Genomic DNA, 17,303 nt, shown 5'->3' with positions numbered 1-17,303 from the left:
GGAGAAGTGACTAATTGCATGGATTAACATCAGACGAGTAGTGCATAAATATATAAAAAAAGCTAAAATATATTTTGCTCTATCTTAGATTTAAAAGACCAAACCGTAGGAAAAAAAAGTCCAAAATAATAGAAATAGGACAAATTAAGCTAAATTTAAACAGGGAATGAAATAAATATATCAGTTATGACGTGTCAATTGGCTGTATGATTTGTATTCATTGTTAAGCTCATCATATCAGCTTGAAATGGATTGTATTTAATTTCCTCAGTTAATTTAATTTATTTGAAGAACAAAGTTAAACTTATGTGACTTGGTTTCAAATTCCAACCTTGATTACTCTTTCGAATGATAATAATCCTTTCTTTGGTGCTGCTTAACATCTACACGGCATTCGTGGTATTCAAATTCGATTTGATCCGATCGGTTGATTTGATGGGTGATTAGGTTGAGTTTAACGTGTTTGAACGGTATAGCATCGGGCAACTCAAAGCGTGCAAGATTAAAGCTACGTTATTGGAATAGAGAGAACAACAGAAGAGGAAGAAACTATGAATCATTGATCGACGATTTAAGTAATTTTAGTCGATTAAATGCTGCAACGGATCAAAGTTTCTAGTAATAATCGACTGTTATGTTTTAGATAAAAGCCTTTGGTTGTAATCAAAGGATTGAATTTGCCAATTTAACGAATAAGGATAATTGCCACTTACCACAAGCAAAAGAACCTCAAATTTACTTATTGGTCGTTATCTATTGGCACATCAAATTGAGTTTTTTTTTTTTTTTTTTCATCCAATGAAATAGAATGGCTAATTAGATATTATGTAATGTAGTTAGGTATTTTTAGTATGTCGGTCCCTATATTATAAAACGTTATATTAAAATAAAGTGAAATATCTAGATTTATTTACTATAATATCATCGATTTTATAAACAAATATAAAAATAAAAGATAAAAAATAATTTTAATGTTATAATTACTTGTGGCAGACGACGGTGTGCTACGGGCGACTATTATGAATAAGGAAGCCAGTGACAAGAGGTAGGGGTTGTTCTATATCTGCGTTGATGCTAATATAGTTGTCAAGCGGCTCTTTTACCACTTTGCATCTGTGTTGACGTCGACGTAATTACCGAGCAATCTTCACCTCTCACCGTTGCTCTCCTTATCCACAACAGTCACTAGTAAACCTTGGTGGCATCGTAATTCATCACCATTGGCTGGAATATTGAAATTACCTTTTTTATCTTTTGTTTTCGTATTTTCGTTAGTAAAACCGATGTTGTTATTAGGAACGAGGTCAAGAGTGGCACTAAGAGGGGGGGGGGAATTAGTGCGGCCGTAAATACTACGTCAGTTCAGAAAACCTTTATACAATAAAATAGTTTTCGATGAAAACTGTTTCGTAAAGATAGCTTGAAAGCTTATGTGAGTGTAGGCGTAGTAAAAGCACAATAAGGAGGAGAGATAGTTTGCTATAAAAGTAAATGCAAACCAATTTATAGTGGTTCGGTCGTCGTGACCTACATCCACTCCGTCGTGACCTATATATATATATATATATATGATTTGTATCCGAAATATGATATGTTAAATTACATCCAAGAAAATAATACTAGGATTAACAAAGGATAAATATTTTATTTAAAATAATTATTGAAATATAAAAAGAAGAGTTTAAGTTACTCCAAGGATATTGTCTTACATAAAAATTGATATGATATATTTTGACATCGCTCACGTGGACCTAAACAAGCCGACACGATGATGCAGACGTGGAACCTCAAGTACAATGTGGCATGCAACACGCACGTGACTGACAATTGCTTACCGCCCTCTCCATATGAACGACATCATCACAGTACAGTCATCCCGGAAAGCTTAGGACAGCGTCGCACGACGTCGATCCATGCAGGTCAATCGATGCTCGTACAGAAGCTAAAGTCGACCATAGTTAATTGACCTCGTACGACCAACTCATCCTCTAAGGTATAAAAGCTAACCCTCTTTAATCAGGAGGGAGAGAACTTCGAACACTCAACTCTATCTCATTTCACCAAAAGTTAACTTAAGCTTCGGAGGGAACGAGTTGGGAAATCCCCCTTCTGACCTCGACTTGTGTGCAGAAGTTCAACAATAAAGAAGTAGACCACTCATTAAGAGAGAAGATTGTGCTCATGGGACGAGGCTTGAACCCAACCCTACTTGACTCTCGCTCTCATCACCCAAGCATCCACGTGGGCAACCTTATACATCCGAGACTGGACCGAGCCATACTGACACCTCAGCCACAACGTAGCAAAAACTAATAGAGAAAATATTTATACAGCCAAATCAAATAATTGAGACAATTATAACTTCAGTTAAAATTTGCTTGGAATGATTATTGGCTTCTCTGCATGACTAAAATAAAAACATCATTCGTCGCCTGAGAGATTCGAACTCTCGCGGGGAAACCCCATGTACTTAGCAGGCACACGCCTTAACCACTCGGCCAAAGCGACGTTGGTGATAAGTTGTATCATTATCTATATTTATTTAATTTCTAACATACATAAAACATAACCCTGCAGCGCAAGTTTCTTCGAGTTCGCTGTTTGCTACAAGAGAAAATAACCAAATCCAAATATGTTCTCCAAAAATGAAACTGGACATGACCAACATATATATATGTGTCCACATCTACAGATTATACATGCTTTGCAATGAAGAGATGGTGCATCAAATATGTTTTTGGATCATTTCTCGGACTTCATCGATGATTTGCCATGCTTTGTGGCCTCCAACCACCTCATCCTTCCATTCCTTGTCCTTCCACAGCTGCATGAACCACAACCCTTCCAATTATTTCTCAACATAAATGGGTTTGAAAGACCAACCAAATCATCGTCACACACCTGAATGGTTGGCATTTTCTGGGCAAAGAACAGAAAGATCCATGCACGCAGGAAGAAGATGATGAATCATCAGTAATCAGCGCAATATTATAAGCTTTCCTCAGAGCGAATAGAGGATTCTTACAGTGGTTGGTTTACTAACCGTGATGTTTCCTCGCTTCACCAATTCCTGAGAGACTTTGTTGACATCCACCAAATAAAATCTGACTCTGGGTATACACAAAATTCCCAATTTACACACGGCCAGATCAACTAATTGTGAATGTAGAGTTGGATGCCCTAACTCACCTTGGGTCGTATTCTGCAGCAAGCTTCTCAAGCTTGGGCTTCAAGTAGATGCATTTCCTGCACCAAGTCGCCATCCTGACCAAAAACAACCATCAGATTTCACTGCTGCAAGTGTGCGGATTCAGAAATCAGCTCAATTTTTTTCCGCGACATAAGAAGTTAATTCGAGTCCTCTTCCTTGTGAGAGGTCAAGAGAAATATATTCCACTAACCAGTCGACGATAATGACCTGAGAGAGCTCATGGGCTTGCTCGAGGATCTGATCCAGCTCTTCCACTACCGTAATGGCTTCCATCGGCACCGACATCGGTCTCGACGACATTTCCTGCCTGGAAGCCCCCAACTTTACCCCAACCCTCGACCTCTTCTTCCACGCCCTGCTACCCAGAGCCAAGACCACGGCTCCGGCATTAGCTGCCGCCGAAGCACACCGTCCGTCAAGACCACGGCTACCGAAAACACAACAGTTTGGAGCCAAGACTGCCATTCTGGTGGCCGGGGATTGGAGCTGGGAGGGAAAAAGGCGACGCTTTTGTACGAATCGATAGCCTGAAACCTCCGGTCGGAGCTGTTTCGATCGAAGGAAACAAAAAGCTCCAGACTGCCTCTGCTCCTCGTCATGTTGGCGAGGGATATATCGAGAAGAATCGACGGCGGTCAAGTGTTGCTTATCCACAAACGAGGAATGGAGGGAGAGGAGAAAGGGGGATCAGCCGCTTTAAATAACATGGTGTTCCATTGACGGCTACGATCGAGTTATTAATTCCCATTTTACGTTGAGATTCCCATTTTTTTTTACGAGGGTCAATTTGCCATATGATTTATCTCTAAATTTCTCTGTTCTTGGGATTTCTCGACCGTCGTTGATCTGCTGCCACATTTCACCATATCTCTCACTCGCACCGTCTGATCGTAATCCTACGGTTGAACTCCTCACATCACCCAATGAATTATCCAATAAGATAGTCCTTCTGGCCCAAAAGTCCGCATCGAGGACGGTGGAGTAGTGGAAGGGAGTAGAAGCGATCGAGATATGAGTCCTTCCAAGACGATTCGGCGGTTGGAGGTGGTCTCACCGGTGCCGGCCGACATTGACATCGCCAACTCCGTCGAACCCTTCCCCATCGCCGCCATCGCCGAGGACCTCAACCTCGGATCCAAGCACTACGACCTCTACGGCAAATACAAAGCCAAGGTCCCCCGAATGACTCCATCCTTGTTGTTCGATTAGTCGTCTTCTTCTTTTGGGTTGGTGAGTTATGTGGGTCTTCTCGAGTGTTCTTTCTGTTCTCCTCAGGTGCTGTTGTCGGTGCTCGACGACCTACAGGGATCGGAGGATGGGTACTACGTGGTGGTCGGTGGGATCAGTCCAACGCCGCTCGGAGAAGGGAAGTCGACCACCACGGTGGGTCTCTGCCAAGCTCTGGGAGCTTTCCTTGACAAAAAGGTGACGCCTTGGAGCTCTCCTGTACTTGTGTAGTCTTTTATTGGCAAATTGGTTCCGCTTTTCTTGGATTCTCGTTGCCACTCCAGATGTTGAGGGTTTACTATATGAAACACGCTGCAATTGAACAAATGCGTCATATGCGAGTTTATATAATTAGTTATTGGGTTTGAATTGAATTGGATCGCTTCTTAATTCGCCGTCGATTTGCCTGAGGTGTGAAAGAACTGCAAAATATACAGCAGATCTAAGTACCTTTCTTATCTTATTGTGGATTTGAGGGACTGAGTTTGCTTGTTCTTATTGGTATATTCGTAAGAGAGAAAGAAAAGAGTCTTCTATTACATTTGGATCTGAATAGCTGACTTTTACTTGCCAGCCATTATTCTTTGTTTGATTTTCTTGATTATCTATTTCACACAAAAAAAAATATTTGCAAATCTGAATTATCGTTTAAATTAGATGCTAACTTATATCGGATGATACTCTACTTGGAAAAACGAAGTGTAGATTGTGCAGAGTATGCGAACATTTTGGAGATTTTAAACTATTGATGGTGGTTCCATAAATTTTTGGTATCCTGTAAAAAGAATTGTTCACTTTAGGTTACAAGCTATATGCTTTGGCAGTGCTGGAACTACTTGCATCTACAAAGATTGATGGAGATGAGAATGCTTCCAATGCACATACTATGCTCAAAGAAAGAAAGTTCACCTGAATCCATATGAATCAATATTGTGGTCATATGTAGCTGTAATTAGATTTCCATTATTTTATAGTCGGCCAAGCACTTTTTGGTCTTTCTTTCATATGCTATAATCTTTATCATAACATCGTAGTATGGTAGTTGTTTAGGGCCAATGTTGCGATTGTGCAGATTTTATCTCTTCAAGCAATACAATAATTGATCAGGAAGTTAATACAAACAGAGCTTCACCAAAATATGATCTCTAATCAATATTCTACCAGAGATGGCAGATTCTACTTGACTATAAAGGAGGTAAAATTAAGGATCATGATCAATGAAATGGCTTGTTTCTTCAGTTAAGTGTTGTTAAGCATGGAAGAAAGCTTCATGCAATATGTAGGATTGCATATTAATACTTTTAGGCAAGGAAATGATTCACAGTGATTCTAATATGCACTTCTTTTATTTGTTTGTTTAATTTTTTTTTCTTGTTGAAATTGGTTTGTAGTATAAAGTGAAGAATGTTGTACATTTGGATATTGATGAATGGAATGAACGGTTTCATTTTCTTTACATGCAAGGCTGTCTTTATCCTCCTAGAGCAAGTTTCCAGGATTTGAATGAGTCCAAGAATATTACTCTTCCTATTTCATGATTCCTTATCCCTGTTCATATTTTTTTATCCTTTAAATGTCTCAGGTCATCAAACAACTCCAACCGTATGCTACCTACACAAATTTCCGCTTTAAATTCCTTTTCTTTCTCCTTTTTATCCTAAATGCTTCTACCTCACTTAGACCTTTCAAATTAAAGAGCAACAGCAGGCTTATATGATTTGTTGTATTTATGTTGCGAAGACCACTGAATTTAATTTAAATTATTGCATGCTGTTATACAGTGGAATAATTCGTAGTTTGCTACAGATTAAAGGTGTGTGTTTCTGCAGATTACAAGTATTCCATTGTTCTCATTGAGAAAAATCTGATATAGTCATAGAGGACTCAAGCACACGGTAAAATTAAGATGCAACTGTAGGAAAACAAGAAGTTTAGTCAATCTTCTATTTTCATTATTTGAAGTGATAGAATGAGTTACAGACAAGGTTTAATAAACTGGCTGTTCTTTTTTATAATTGGCCGGTTCCACATTCCACATCCTCCTGATTCTGGTTCTAATTTTTCCTGTCAAGAAAATATCAATTCATATTGTTTTTTTTCCTGTTTTGAAACTTGGTGCAAAGTACATCAGTTATGTAGTAAGGAGAATCCTTTTGGCTAGTGACTACTGTTTTATGATATTTCTTTTAAGGATGGGCCTTTTTCTTTTTTTTTAAGCAACAGATCTTTAAAAACCTCTTTTCAATTTTTCCTAATACAAAACTCACTCCTCTTTTTATTTTCTAGATTTTGCCCTTCTATTTGCTGTTACACAGTCCAGCCATTATTTTTTGTCAAAGTAGCTTGAACAGCACCTAATTTTTCTCAACATGGATACATTATCCCCATTTGTAAATTCTGAAGCACGAGGTTGAGCCAATTAGGTTGAGCTTTGATTTTTCATTTGATAATGATGAGCTGATTCAGGACATAAATTATGGTGGTGTAGCAAATTGATGTTTGGTTATCTTATTTATCCCTGTCTTGAGTTTTTCTTTTCTATTAGACTTGACATTTTTATGATGCTATTATTAGTTTTGATTTAAAATGTTCAAGTTTTAATTGTTGATTATAAATAGATCTGTTTCAATTGAGGTGGGTTGGTCTCAGCCTTGGCTGATCTAAAACCATCATAATTGCAGAGTTTCATCCCTTTTCAGCCCAAAACACATGAGTTTCAGTTGAAATTACTGTATACCATCTTAGTAAATTACATCACCTGATAACTGTATGTGGTACTTATGATCTTAAGACATACATGATTGGCAATAATTTACTATGAATTATTTTTATTAGCATTTGTAGTTTGATACTGGTTCCATGATCTTTGTTATTGTGATCATTCACTATGGCTCACTGTATCTTGCAGTTAGAAGATCTGTATTCTATAGATGCATGATATATCATCTTACAAGTATAAAATGCATAATTTTAATAAGATGTATTGGTCATAAGATAATTCTAGTGGAATGCATGTAATTTCTTAAAGTTTTAAACAGATCTCCGTAAACTATTAATGGACTTGGCAGAGCAACAAAAAAATATTGAGCAGCTGTTTGAAATAAAATTATTTATTGAACAAAAAAATATTTCATCAGAAACCATCTGTTAGTATTGTTATCAATTCTTTAATTAAGATATATAATGCTTTTTGAAAATAATTTTCAGCTGAAACTGCCTCAAGCTATTTGAGATAGTTGAAGCAGCTGAGATCACTGAATCTGAACTCGTAAGGTCTTGGCTGAGTTGCAAACTCATGGTTGAAACTGAAACTGCATAACATCATAAGCCTTGGACCTAAGTCATTATTGCAATTTTTTCATAAGTCATGTTTGAATTGGTTAAAGAGAGGGCTCGTAAACATGAACTGTGATATCTTGATTTGCTTACAGAAACTGACTGATCACGAGGCAACAAATTATGTGACAACTGCCTGCATTGATCTCTCATACTTTGTTACTGACCCTTACCTATGTTAATTTGGGCCTTCTGACATCTTCATGGCATATGTAGTAACTATTGTACACATTTGATGACATTGATTTCTACAGGTCTTGATCGCTTCAGACCTTGAAGATTTAGAGTGTAATGTAGTCTAATGGTTGGGCCATTTAACATTAATATAGTGGCTATTTCTTTGTAACCTTTAGATGTTGATAATTGTATTAACCCATTGAAAGATGAAAAATATGTGATATTCCTCTAAAATAAGACACTATGATGAATATGTTTTTAGGGGATTATATGCATGAATTTAGCATAAATGAACTAGTTTTTTTTATATACAACCCTTACTAAGATACTTATTGAAATTTGGAGGGATGGTACATATATTTTCTTTTCATTGGATAATTCTTGAGATTAGATCTTTTGTAAGGGTATGCAAGCAATTTTTGTCCACATAGAAAGCTCGAAAAAGTCACATCTCAAGCACAAATTCCAAAATTTAAATGGATAATGATGCCCTTATATTTTGTTTTATAATTTATTCATTATTCCAGGCCTTCTGAAAGTGGTTGCTCTGGTGAAGTCTTTGGTATTTTACCTCGTGGCTGTAAAATTCAATCATCTGAGTCACCTTGACACCTATACTTGATAGGACTCATGTTTGTGTGCTATAATTGTTCTCTATGACAGAATATCATCATAAGAAAAGAAAACATTATTTTGTGCTGTCTTCCACAGGTTATATGTGCTACAGTTACATCTTAAATTGTTCAGATCCTAAGTGTGGCTGATATTGCTGCCGCTGTTTGAAAAGTTAATGCTGCAATCTCTATAATCCTCTTCTTTGATAGAACTTTCTCTTTCCATGCTATAGGTGCATTTTTCTAATATTACTCAGCAGATGCTTGCTCCAAGAATAAGCTACTGTTTGTCTTTATAGACAATTTTTATGCAATTGTTAATCAGAACAGAATGAGTTTCTAAGTTGCTTTGATTATTCTGGATTATACTAGTTTAAACTTAAAGAAAAAGAATTCATTAGAAATGGATCAGGTGGCTTAAATTATGGATTCATCAAAAAGAAAAAAAAAAAGATGTTAATTTTATTCTTTCATGTGCTTCTACGATCACACTTATCCTGGTCAGTGTCTGCCATCGATATTGTCTGATAGTGTTGCTTCAAATATGATCCTCTTACCATGATAAAACATTGTCACCTTCAATAGCCATTCTTGTTTTCTAAGATCATTTGTTTTATAAACTTAATTTACTTTTGTCTCTCTATAATCAGGTTGTCACTTGTCTCCGTCAACCATCACAAGGGCCAACTTTTGGAATAAAAGGGGGTGCTGCTGGAGGTGGTTACAGTCAGGTTATCCCTATGGATGAGTTCAATCTTCATCTAACAGGAGATATTCATGCAATCACAGCTGCAAATAATCTTCTTGCTGCTGCTATAGATACCCGGATATTCCATGAGGCATCTCAGTCAGACAAAGCTCTGTTTAATAGATTATGCCCACCAAATAAAGAAGGGAAACGAACCTTTGCCAATGTTATGTTCAGGCGTCTACAAAAGCTCGGTATTTCAAAGACCAATCCAGATGAGCTTACGCCTGATGAAGTCAAAAGATTTGTTAGGCTTGATATTGACCCAGATTCCATTACCTGGAGAAGGGTCATGGATGTCAATGACCGATTCCTAAGAAAAATTACGGTTGGACAAGGTCCTGAGGAGAAGGGGATGATCAGAGAAACAGGGTTTGATATTGCAGTGGCTAGTGAAATCATGGCTGTATTAGCTCTTACTACCTCTCTTGCAGAAATGAGGGAAAGGCTTGGAAGAATGGTAATAGGCAACAGCAATGCTGGTGAACCAATAACTGCAGATGATCTAGGTGTTGGAGGTGCTCTAACTGTACTAATGAAAGATGCCATCAACCCTACCCTAATGCAGACTCTTGAGGGAACTCCTGTCCTTGTTCATGCTGGACCTTTTGCCAATATTGCTCATGGAAATTCTTCAATAGTGGCTGATAAAATTGCCCTTAAGCTGGTTGGAAAGGGTGGTTTTGTAGTCACAGAGGCAGGTTTCGGTTCTGATATTGGCACAGAAAAGTTCATGAATATAAAATGCAGGTACAGTGGTTTGGTGCCACAATGTGCTATTATTGTGGCAACTATAAGAGCCCTTAAAATGCATGGGGGTGGACCTGAAGTTGTTGCTGGAAAGCCCCTGGACCGTGCTTACATAACTGAAAATGTTGCCCTTGTTGAGGCTGGTTGTGTAAACCTTTCTAGACATATTTCAAATACTAAGGCATATGGAGTGAACGTTGTAGTTGCGATCAATAAATTTGCGACCGATACTGATGCTGAGATGAATGCAGTTAGAACTGCAGCTTTAGCAGCTGGTGCTTTTGATGCTGTTGTATGCACTCATCATGCTCATGGCGGAAAAGGAGCGGTTTGTACTAACTTATCATCTTTATTGTCCTTTTTTGGTTTGGTCTATCTATATTGTATAAATGCTCAAAAAGCTGGTTTGATAGCATTGTTAAATTTTTTTAAGGAACATTCTTGTTTACGACTGTGCTAATTGAAATATTAAGTGGCTTCTGATAGGTTTCCCATTATAATTTCAGGCATGAAATTATAGATGTTTTACTTAAGCCTGTTGTTTCTTTCTCCACAAACTTACTCTAGACTCCAATTGCTGTTCCGCATGCTTCCTGTGTACTTCTCCTTACTGTTTCTTGCATCTTTTTTCTGTCTAAACTATCAATTACTTAGCAGTGTTGTATGATTGCATATCATAACCTCTTTTCCATAATCATTTATATAACATTTCCAGTGGAGCTTTGGTGATCAGGATTGCTTTGTGCACCTTTAATTTTGAAGTACTAAATAAAGCACTTATCCATGTACCGTCTTTAGCAACCACTTCATCTCATTTCACATGATCATACCATCATCAATTTATTTTCCCGAATGTTTGGTCGTGTCACCTTGTGCTTTCAGTTGCTTATACGACTAATCTTGTGTCTGGTATAGTAAATTGATTTCCCTCATTTCTCTTGCCCGTGTATCAGCATCGTTAGAGTTTAATGTAATGTTATCTAAGTTCTCATTCTCATCGCCATTTCCAAAATGTCCAGGTTGACCTTGGGACTGCAGTTCAAAGAGCATGTGAAAGTCAATCACAGACGTTGAACTTCTTATATCCTTTGGACATTGGTATAAAGGAGAAAATCGAGGCGATTGCTAAGTCATATGGTGCCTCTGGTGTTGAGTACTCCGAACAGGTAATCCTTTTTCGATCCTATTATTCCCTAGTAATTACAATTGCTGGAACCATAATTGTAGAGGCAAAGGTGAGAATCTCCACATAAAAAACTAATTGAGCGCATTCCTATGCCTTCTGTTTTAGTAAACTTATGGACCATGTTACCATAGCTCCACATCTGACAGTTGAATGTTAGTCCTTGTTAACTGGACATAGGAATTAAAGTTTTTTATCTGATCAATGCCATGCACGTTACTTTTGGGTTTCAAGTTCTTGAGAATCCTTGCTGACACAGTTATTGCTTTCATCGAAAGGCGGAGAAGCAGATTAAGATGTACAGTAAGCAAGGGTTTTCTGGTTTACCAATTTGCATGGCGAAAACCCAGTACTCATTCTCGCACATCCCATCTCAAAAGGGTGCTCCAAGTGGATTTGTGCTTCCGATCAGAGATGTGAGGGCTAGCATTGGGGCTGGTTTCATATACCCTCTAGTAGGAACAATGAGTACGATGCCCGGCCTTCCAACTCGACCTTGTTTCTTCGACATTGACATTGATATCGCTACGGGGAAAGTCCTCGGCCTCTCCTAGAATGTCATGTAAGTTTATATTTCCCGATTGTTGTTTCCTTATTTCAAGTTGAAGAACATTCGCTTCATTAATCTTGGGATGCGTCAAATAACTGCTACAATGTACGAATAATCCAATCCAAGGTTTCTTTCTGTTTGGGCTGTTTTAACATATATCAGTGTGCCTCATCTGTTTTCTTTGGTTTCTACTGTCAGGATGGTGCTACACATAAAGAGTACAATATTCCAAGTTGCCTTTTGGATGCATAAGATTTCGGAAATTTCATTGATCATTGATTAATACTGCTGAATTGTATCAAAGTTGATTTCTTTCTTTCCATTAAGATGACGGCATGCCGTATAGGCCAAGGGTGATCAATATCCTTTATGAGAATATCCAAAGCAAAAAAATATATATGCTTTATAATCTTTAATTCGTCAAAGACCCTTCAAACTGGGGTGATGTATCATAACAGCTTAGCTAGTCATGGCCTGAGACCACTTGGGAGTTCTCATTCTCTCGTCCGGTGTGTCGCTGTTTCATGTCGGGAAGTAAATGAAACGCCAGTAGATAAAGATAGTATTGGTCTCTATGTCTTTGCATGTGGTGTGTGGGGCCCTACAGGACCACTTAACTATAGTTGTTGAAGTGCTACTTTGGACAACCGATAACCATCGACTTTTTCATGTGCCCGTCACCTTCTCAATCCCTCTCTCTCTCTCTCTTCACCTCAGTTTTGAATTCAGATAGTGTGCGGGCATCCCAAACTCTGTTCATCTCTCTACTTTTACTGATGAATCAATCGCAGGTTATACCTGTTTTCTTCTCATATTATTGGACGAGACATTTTGGTGGGCTGCAAAAAGATTAGTGCTCACTGATTAGCCAATTATATCTAATAGCCAACATATAAAACAAGTTCCTCGATCATCGATCTTTGCGCGACACGTGGTCTCCCTGATTGCCACTCAAAATTGTGATGTGATCTTGGTGTACATCATATGACGAGCATACAGTGGACTCTGGTGGATTATATATAGATGAAATTAAAGATATAGATTATGCTTGAAACATGAAGGATATGGTCTCATATAACAACGAGAAAGGAAGGTCGGATTCCACTTTTGGTGGCTGTCTTCGTTTTCAGATCCAAGCGCGGATTACCTGTCACGGCTGAGACAGCGTTCAGGAAACGAATCCATGGTTTAGTCTTCCGATCGGCCCGTTGCGACAGAAAGTATTCACTTGAGAGGTCTGCTTTTTCTGAATCCTGTCGGTCTCGTGAGTATGTGATTGCGGTGCAGCTCTCCCAAGGATTTCCCACTTCCCACATAATATGGGTTTAATATCCATGTCCAGTTTTCTACCTTAGATTATTTGAAGTACGAGGAGGAGTCTATTAATATTAATAATAATAATAAGATTAATATTAATTATCCATCCAATGAATTATGAAGAAAAAATAAAGAAAGAACCAAAGCAAACTTCCCTTTTATTTTCTTTTAGTCTCTCGGGAGGGGGGGTTTGATGCAGTCTTCTATATCCACACATCTCCCACTCTCTCTCTCTTCCCCTCCAACTATCCATCATCTCAGACTCTTCTACCATGAGGATCCGGAAGAGACCCTCCTCCTCCCACTGTCCCTCTCTCGCTTCGCTTCCTCTCTCCCCAGATCTCTCCCTCCATGTCCACCCACCGAATGGGAGTCATGGAAACAAGGATAACAGCGGAGGAGGAACAACTGTCTCAGGAGAAAGGTTGCACCCAGTTGGGGAGGATCTGTCTATAGACCCCCATGAATCAGGGAGGATTCCTAATGGAGGATCTACTCGGAGTCCTCCCCGTTCAGATCCATATAGAGATGCCAAGGAACGCCGCAGCACAAGTATGCAGGTGCCTACTGCTTACCCCCCCCCCCCCCCCCCCCCGGCTTTTGTCTTCTCGGTTGCATTGTTACTACATCTCTTTGCTTGCCGGGTGCAATGTGGTGATTAGAACACACCCTCATGGGTTATGGCAGGTGGTGGTGGTGGAGGAGGAGGAGGAGGTGGTGGTGGTGGTGGATTCCAGCAGGAGGTGGAATGGCCAGGCCAACAGCAGCAAGAGGTAGGTAACTTGCCCCCTTTCTCCCTTTTGTATCACCATCGTTTGTGGATTAAAATAGAGACAAAGGTAAATCCGTGTATTTGCTGCCACCATATACGATGCATGCCAGCCTGACCCCATAATGACAGCCCACCCCATTCCCATCTACTGATGCAATCACTCACACACATCTCCTCCTCTTTTTAGTTCTGGGTAGTTATTAGCTCATCCCAAACTCGTGGTAGCGCATCATCACACGAGAGGTGGAAGATAGTAATGTGTGTGGTGCAATAATAATCAATGGATGATGAGATCTGGGCTGTGATGCAATGTCTTCCGTGTTGGCATCTCTTTGCCTCCCTAGGATAAGTGGCACCTCTGGTGCAGTAGCGTCAGGCGCGGCGCAGCTTGGAGGGACGGTGTCGCCACAGAAGAATACAAGAGGAGGGGATCAGCGAATGGAGCAAGAGAGAACGGCCAAGGCGAAGGCGAGAGCAAGCACTGGTCCTGCTTCAGCGAACAATAATTGCACCAGTGGTAAGGATACTGATATGGAGGGATGCCACATTGGTGGGGTAGCAGTGGTGAGATCTGGGAACGCAACGAACGCTAACGGGAAGAGGCGGAGGAGCCCGGCGGTGCTGATGGAGGGCTCGCGGTGCAGCCGTGTCAATGGAAGGGGATGGCGGTGCTGCCAGCAGACCCTCGTCGGGTACTCCCTCTGCGAGCACCACCTCGGGAAAGGAAGGCTCAGGAGCATGAGCAGCGTCAGAGGGCAGCTGGGTACCAGCAAGCCCAAGTGGCGTGCTAACGGGAGGAATGGTGTTGTCCCATCGACTTCGCCCGAGGAGCAGGAGGAGGAAGCAGAGAAGGAGCAAAGGCAGCGCCCTGCCGTCGCCGCTGATAATGGCATGCAAAAGATGGAGGAAGAAGAAGAGGTGGAGGAGGAAGAGGAGAAGACGGAAACGAAGAAGAGGAAGAGGATAGGCATGGTGAAAGCTCGATCGATCAGCAGTTTGCTAGACAACACCAAGCATCCGGCGTCATCATCCTCGCCATCGCAGGAGGCCAGTAAAGTGAGCTAAAGCGATGGAGGATACACGGAGAAGAAACAAGGAAGATCATGAATTTGCTTCAGGCTTTTGCTGTTTCTTTGTTCTACCGGATAAGGAGATCGAACACTCTGATGTGGTCGGAGAGATCAAACCCCGATCGTGCTTGTCACCTCTCTCCTTTATGTTCCGAAGACATGCAAGTCCTGCTAAGAACTGTGGCACAAGCGCGACGATTATTATTCTCCACGGGCATGCTAATGGCACCAACTGGTTTACTACTATCGATGCTGCTAATTATTTTATGCAGTAAGACTCGTGTAATGTAGCGAAGACATGGCATGTTAGGACAAGAACTGTAAAGACTAAGCATCCATGTTAGCTGTTGTAAGGAGGTGTGAGTTGGGGTGCAGAAAGCTCTGGCTTTCTGAGGTAGAGCAGCTTTGTTGCATTCAATATTTCCTCCCACTGCAGCTGTTTGGGTGGGATCCTTGCGATGGGTGCTTAATTCTTTTGACCCTTTTTTGCTGGAGTCCGCGACAAGGATTAATCTGATTTGGCACACCAAATCTACCTACTGTCGTTAGCTATGACTCGACCGGATTAGCATTTTGGCAGCAGCAAGAGAAGAACTGTGTCGACATCATCCAAGACTCTAAATAGTTATGAGACCTACGACTAGCAATTCTAGAATGTATATTACATGCTTATTATAAGTCTATGGCTTGGTCTCAAATGTCACGTTGAATTTTACATAGAATGGAAAGGGATTTCATGAAGATTAGCGACAGTAGCAATTCAATTAAATAAGATTAGTGTGTCTTCTCTATAGATATGGCTTTTGGTTTTGTACGTAAATTGTGATGATGGTGAGAAAAAGAATGACAAAGATGTTGAGTTATTAAACTATAATGCCAAAAACAGAAGAACTTAATTTATATAAGATTCTAAAAATGAATCAAAAACAAAATTGTTTCTAAAGATCATAACAATTCGGTTTCGATTTGATCTGTGAGGACATCTTCATCATCATCTATCACAAGCGATTGGTTTCTTTTTTCTATTTCATTTTCTTTGAACAATTCAACTTAATATGTCTTTATTCTTTGTATCTATAATATTGAATATCATCTAAAGACCTAACTCTTGAGAGAATCATCCTCCTCGACCTTCACCCTATAGGACTAATGTTTGATTTTCTAGGTTTCTAGATTTATCCTTTTTCTTGATGGCAAGAAACCCTAAATATTTTTCAACTTGTTTCAAAATTACTATATCTTTCTTATGCAATTTCAACTTTCTAAGTTACTATTTTTTAAATATATCCAGATATTCTACCAAATCTCTACTTTCCTCCATTGTCAGCCTATATAATTTTTTACTTCACATATAACTTGTTAATTAAACTTGTAGCTAAATAAAGTACTTATTTCAAACAAATGATGGAGTAATCATCAATAACATTATTGATAATATTATCAATAATGCAAAGATGAATAATACTTGTACATTTTACCTTAAGCTCATCGTAATCTTCATTGCGTTTCTTTTCTAGTATGCTTGCTCATCCTTTTAATGTTATTGATAGATCTTATCGAACAAAAGAATCATTCATCCGCAAAAATGATCAACATCTTTGTTAATATTTGATCATCGAACCTTTTGAGCTGAAGAACAAAAAACCAAAACAAGACTCTAGATTAACAATCAAAAGAATATTTAAAAGTCGATGCAAGATATAACATGGTTCGACAATTCTTATCTCCATCTATAAAGAAAATTAAAATTTTTATTATATAAAAAAATTACAAGACCCTTGAATTATTCATAATAAAAAAAAATCTCCTTATATACCCCTATCATATAAACATGTAAAACTCTTATCTCATCACTCTTTAAATCCACTAGAAAAAACCGGACCCAAAGTATCTAATCTCTTACTATCCGTCTTACCAAAATTTTACGACTCAAAATATATTTTAAAAAATAAATCTTAATCCTAAAGACTTTTCCTATTTGAATCCCTAATTAAATCCAAATCCTAATCCATAAAAAAAAATTAAATTTAATTAGAAATCCTATCGATTAGTCCGAACGTCCTAAATTATCGTACCAACCCTAATTGGGAGAGAGAGTAGACAAATCCCATAAGTGCCTAATTCTCTCAAGAGAGATAAATATTGAGAGCTCAAACACTTAATAGAGTCCTATGAGAGACTACTAATTATTCTCCTGTACATCTCTCCTACAGATAACGGCTTTCTTGCAGAAGGAAGATACATGATTTTCAATTATTAAAACTAATTCGTTTGTATCAATAATATAATTAGAACAAGAATCATTATAACTATATAATCTTGATAGTCTCCACAAATCCAAGGACAAA

The 17,303-nt window shown here is 38.9% G+C and overlaps 3 protein-coding genes and 1 non-coding gene across 6 annotated transcripts; 2 read left to right on the top strand and 2 right to left on the bottom strand.

Annotated features, from left to right (window-relative positions):
- Window positions 1-2,426: 2,426 nt before the first annotated feature.
- TRNAS-GCU (transfer RNA serine (anticodon GCU)) lies at window positions 2,427-2,508 on the bottom strand. Its single transcript has one exon. It is a non-coding gene; the product is annotated as a tRNA-Ser (tRNA).
- Window positions 2,509-2,646: 138 nt separating this feature from the next.
- On the bottom strand, window positions 2,647-3,873 carry LOC135625514 (thioredoxin-like 3-1, chloroplastic). Of its 2 annotated transcripts, none has more exons than XM_065130408.1 (5): window positions 3,402-3,873; window positions 3,190-3,264; window positions 3,044-3,110; window positions 2,902-2,919; window positions 2,647-2,824 (listed from the first exon to the last, which is right to left on the bottom strand). In XM_065130408.1, exons 1-5 carry the CDS (start codon window positions 3,674-3,676, stop codon window positions 2,726-2,728), a joined length of 534 nt encoding a protein of 177 aa, XP_064986480.1. In that variant the 5' UTR covers window positions 3,677-3,873; the 3' UTR covers window positions 2,647-2,725. The 2 variants fall into 2 exon arrangements, with proteins under 2 accessions (XP_064986480.1, XP_064986481.1); XM_065130409.1 differs by having other exon boundaries at window positions 3,419-3,560.
- Window positions 3,874-4,161: 288 nt separating this feature from the next.
- On the top strand, window positions 4,162-12,358 carry LOC135625512 (formate--tetrahydrofolate ligase). Of its 2 annotated transcripts, XM_065130406.1 has the most exons (6): window positions 4,162-4,384; window positions 4,487-4,636; window positions 9,216-10,391; window positions 11,083-11,229; window positions 11,525-11,808; window positions 11,995-12,358. In XM_065130406.1, exons 1-5 carry the CDS (start codon window positions 4,223-4,225, stop codon window positions 11,798-11,800), a joined length of 1,911 nt encoding a protein of 636 aa, XP_064986478.1. In that variant the 5' UTR covers window positions 4,162-4,222; the 3' UTR covers window positions 11,801-11,808; window positions 11,995-12,358. The 2 variants fall into 2 exon arrangements, with proteins under 2 accessions (XP_064986478.1, XP_064986477.1); XM_065130405.1 differs by lacking the exon at window positions 11,995-12,358 and having other exon boundaries at window positions 11,525-11,931.
- A 1,027-nt stretch (window positions 12,359-13,385) lies between these two features.
- Window positions 13,386-15,166, top strand: LOC135625822 (uncharacterized). Its single transcript, XM_065130909.1, has 3 exons — window positions 13,386-13,673; window positions 13,801-13,886; window positions 14,230-15,166. Exons 1-3 carry the CDS (start codon window positions 13,386-13,388, stop codon window positions 14,948-14,950), a joined length of 1,095 nt encoding a protein of 364 aa, XP_064986981.1. The 3' UTR covers window positions 14,951-15,166.
- Window positions 15,167-17,303: the final 2,137 nt, after the last annotated feature.

The sequence above is a fragment of the Musa acuminata genome, chromosome BXJ2-10, assembly GCF_036884655.1.
Source record: "Musa acuminata AAA Group cultivar baxijiao chromosome BXJ2-10, Cavendish_Baxijiao_AAA, whole genome shotgun sequence".
In the NCBI taxonomy this organism is placed as follows: domain Eukaryota; kingdom Viridiplantae; phylum Streptophyta; class Magnoliopsida; order Zingiberales; family Musaceae; genus Musa; species Musa acuminata.
This window is presented reverse-complemented; position numbering and strand designations above follow the sequence as displayed.

Excerpts from the sequence above, each read along its gene's own strand:
- LOC135625514 (XM_065130408.1), bottom strand. The coding sequence starts at position 3,676 with ATGGCAGTCTTGGCTCCAAACTGTTGTGTTTTCGGTAGCCGTGGTCTT. Across the intron at positions 3,265-3,401 it reads CAGGTCATTATCGTCGACTG|GATGGCGACTTGGTGCAGGA; the intron begins GTTAGTGGAATA and ends GTTTTTGGTCAG. Across the intron at positions 3,111-3,189 it reads GCTGCAGAATACGACCCAAG|AGTCAGATTTTATTTGGTGG; the intron begins GTGAGTTAGGGC and ends GTGTATACCCAG.
- LOC135625512 (XM_065130406.1), top strand. The coding sequence starts at position 4,223 with ATGAGTCCTTCCAAGACGATTCGGCGGTTGGAGGTGGTCTCACCGGTG. Across the intron at positions 4,385-4,486 it reads ACGGCAAATACAAAGCCAAG|GTGCTGTTGTCGGTGCTCGA; the intron begins GTCCCCCGAATG and ends TGTTCTCCTCAG. Across the intron at positions 10,392-11,082 it reads CTCATGGCGGAAAAGGAGCG|GTTGACCTTGGGACTGCAGT; the intron begins GTTTGTACTAAC and ends CAAAATGTCCAG.
- LOC135625822 (XM_065130909.1), top strand. The coding sequence starts at position 13,386 with ATGAGGATCCGGAAGAGACCCTCCTCCTCCCACTGTCCCTCTCTCGCT. Across the intron at positions 13,674-13,800 it reads GCCGCAGCACAAGTATGCAG|GTGGTGGTGGTGGAGGAGGA; the intron begins GTGCCTACTGCT and ends GGGTTATGGCAG. Across the intron at positions 13,887-14,229 it reads CAGGCCAACAGCAGCAAGAG|GATAAGTGGCACCTCTGGTG; the intron begins GTAGGTAACTTG and ends TTGCCTCCCTAG.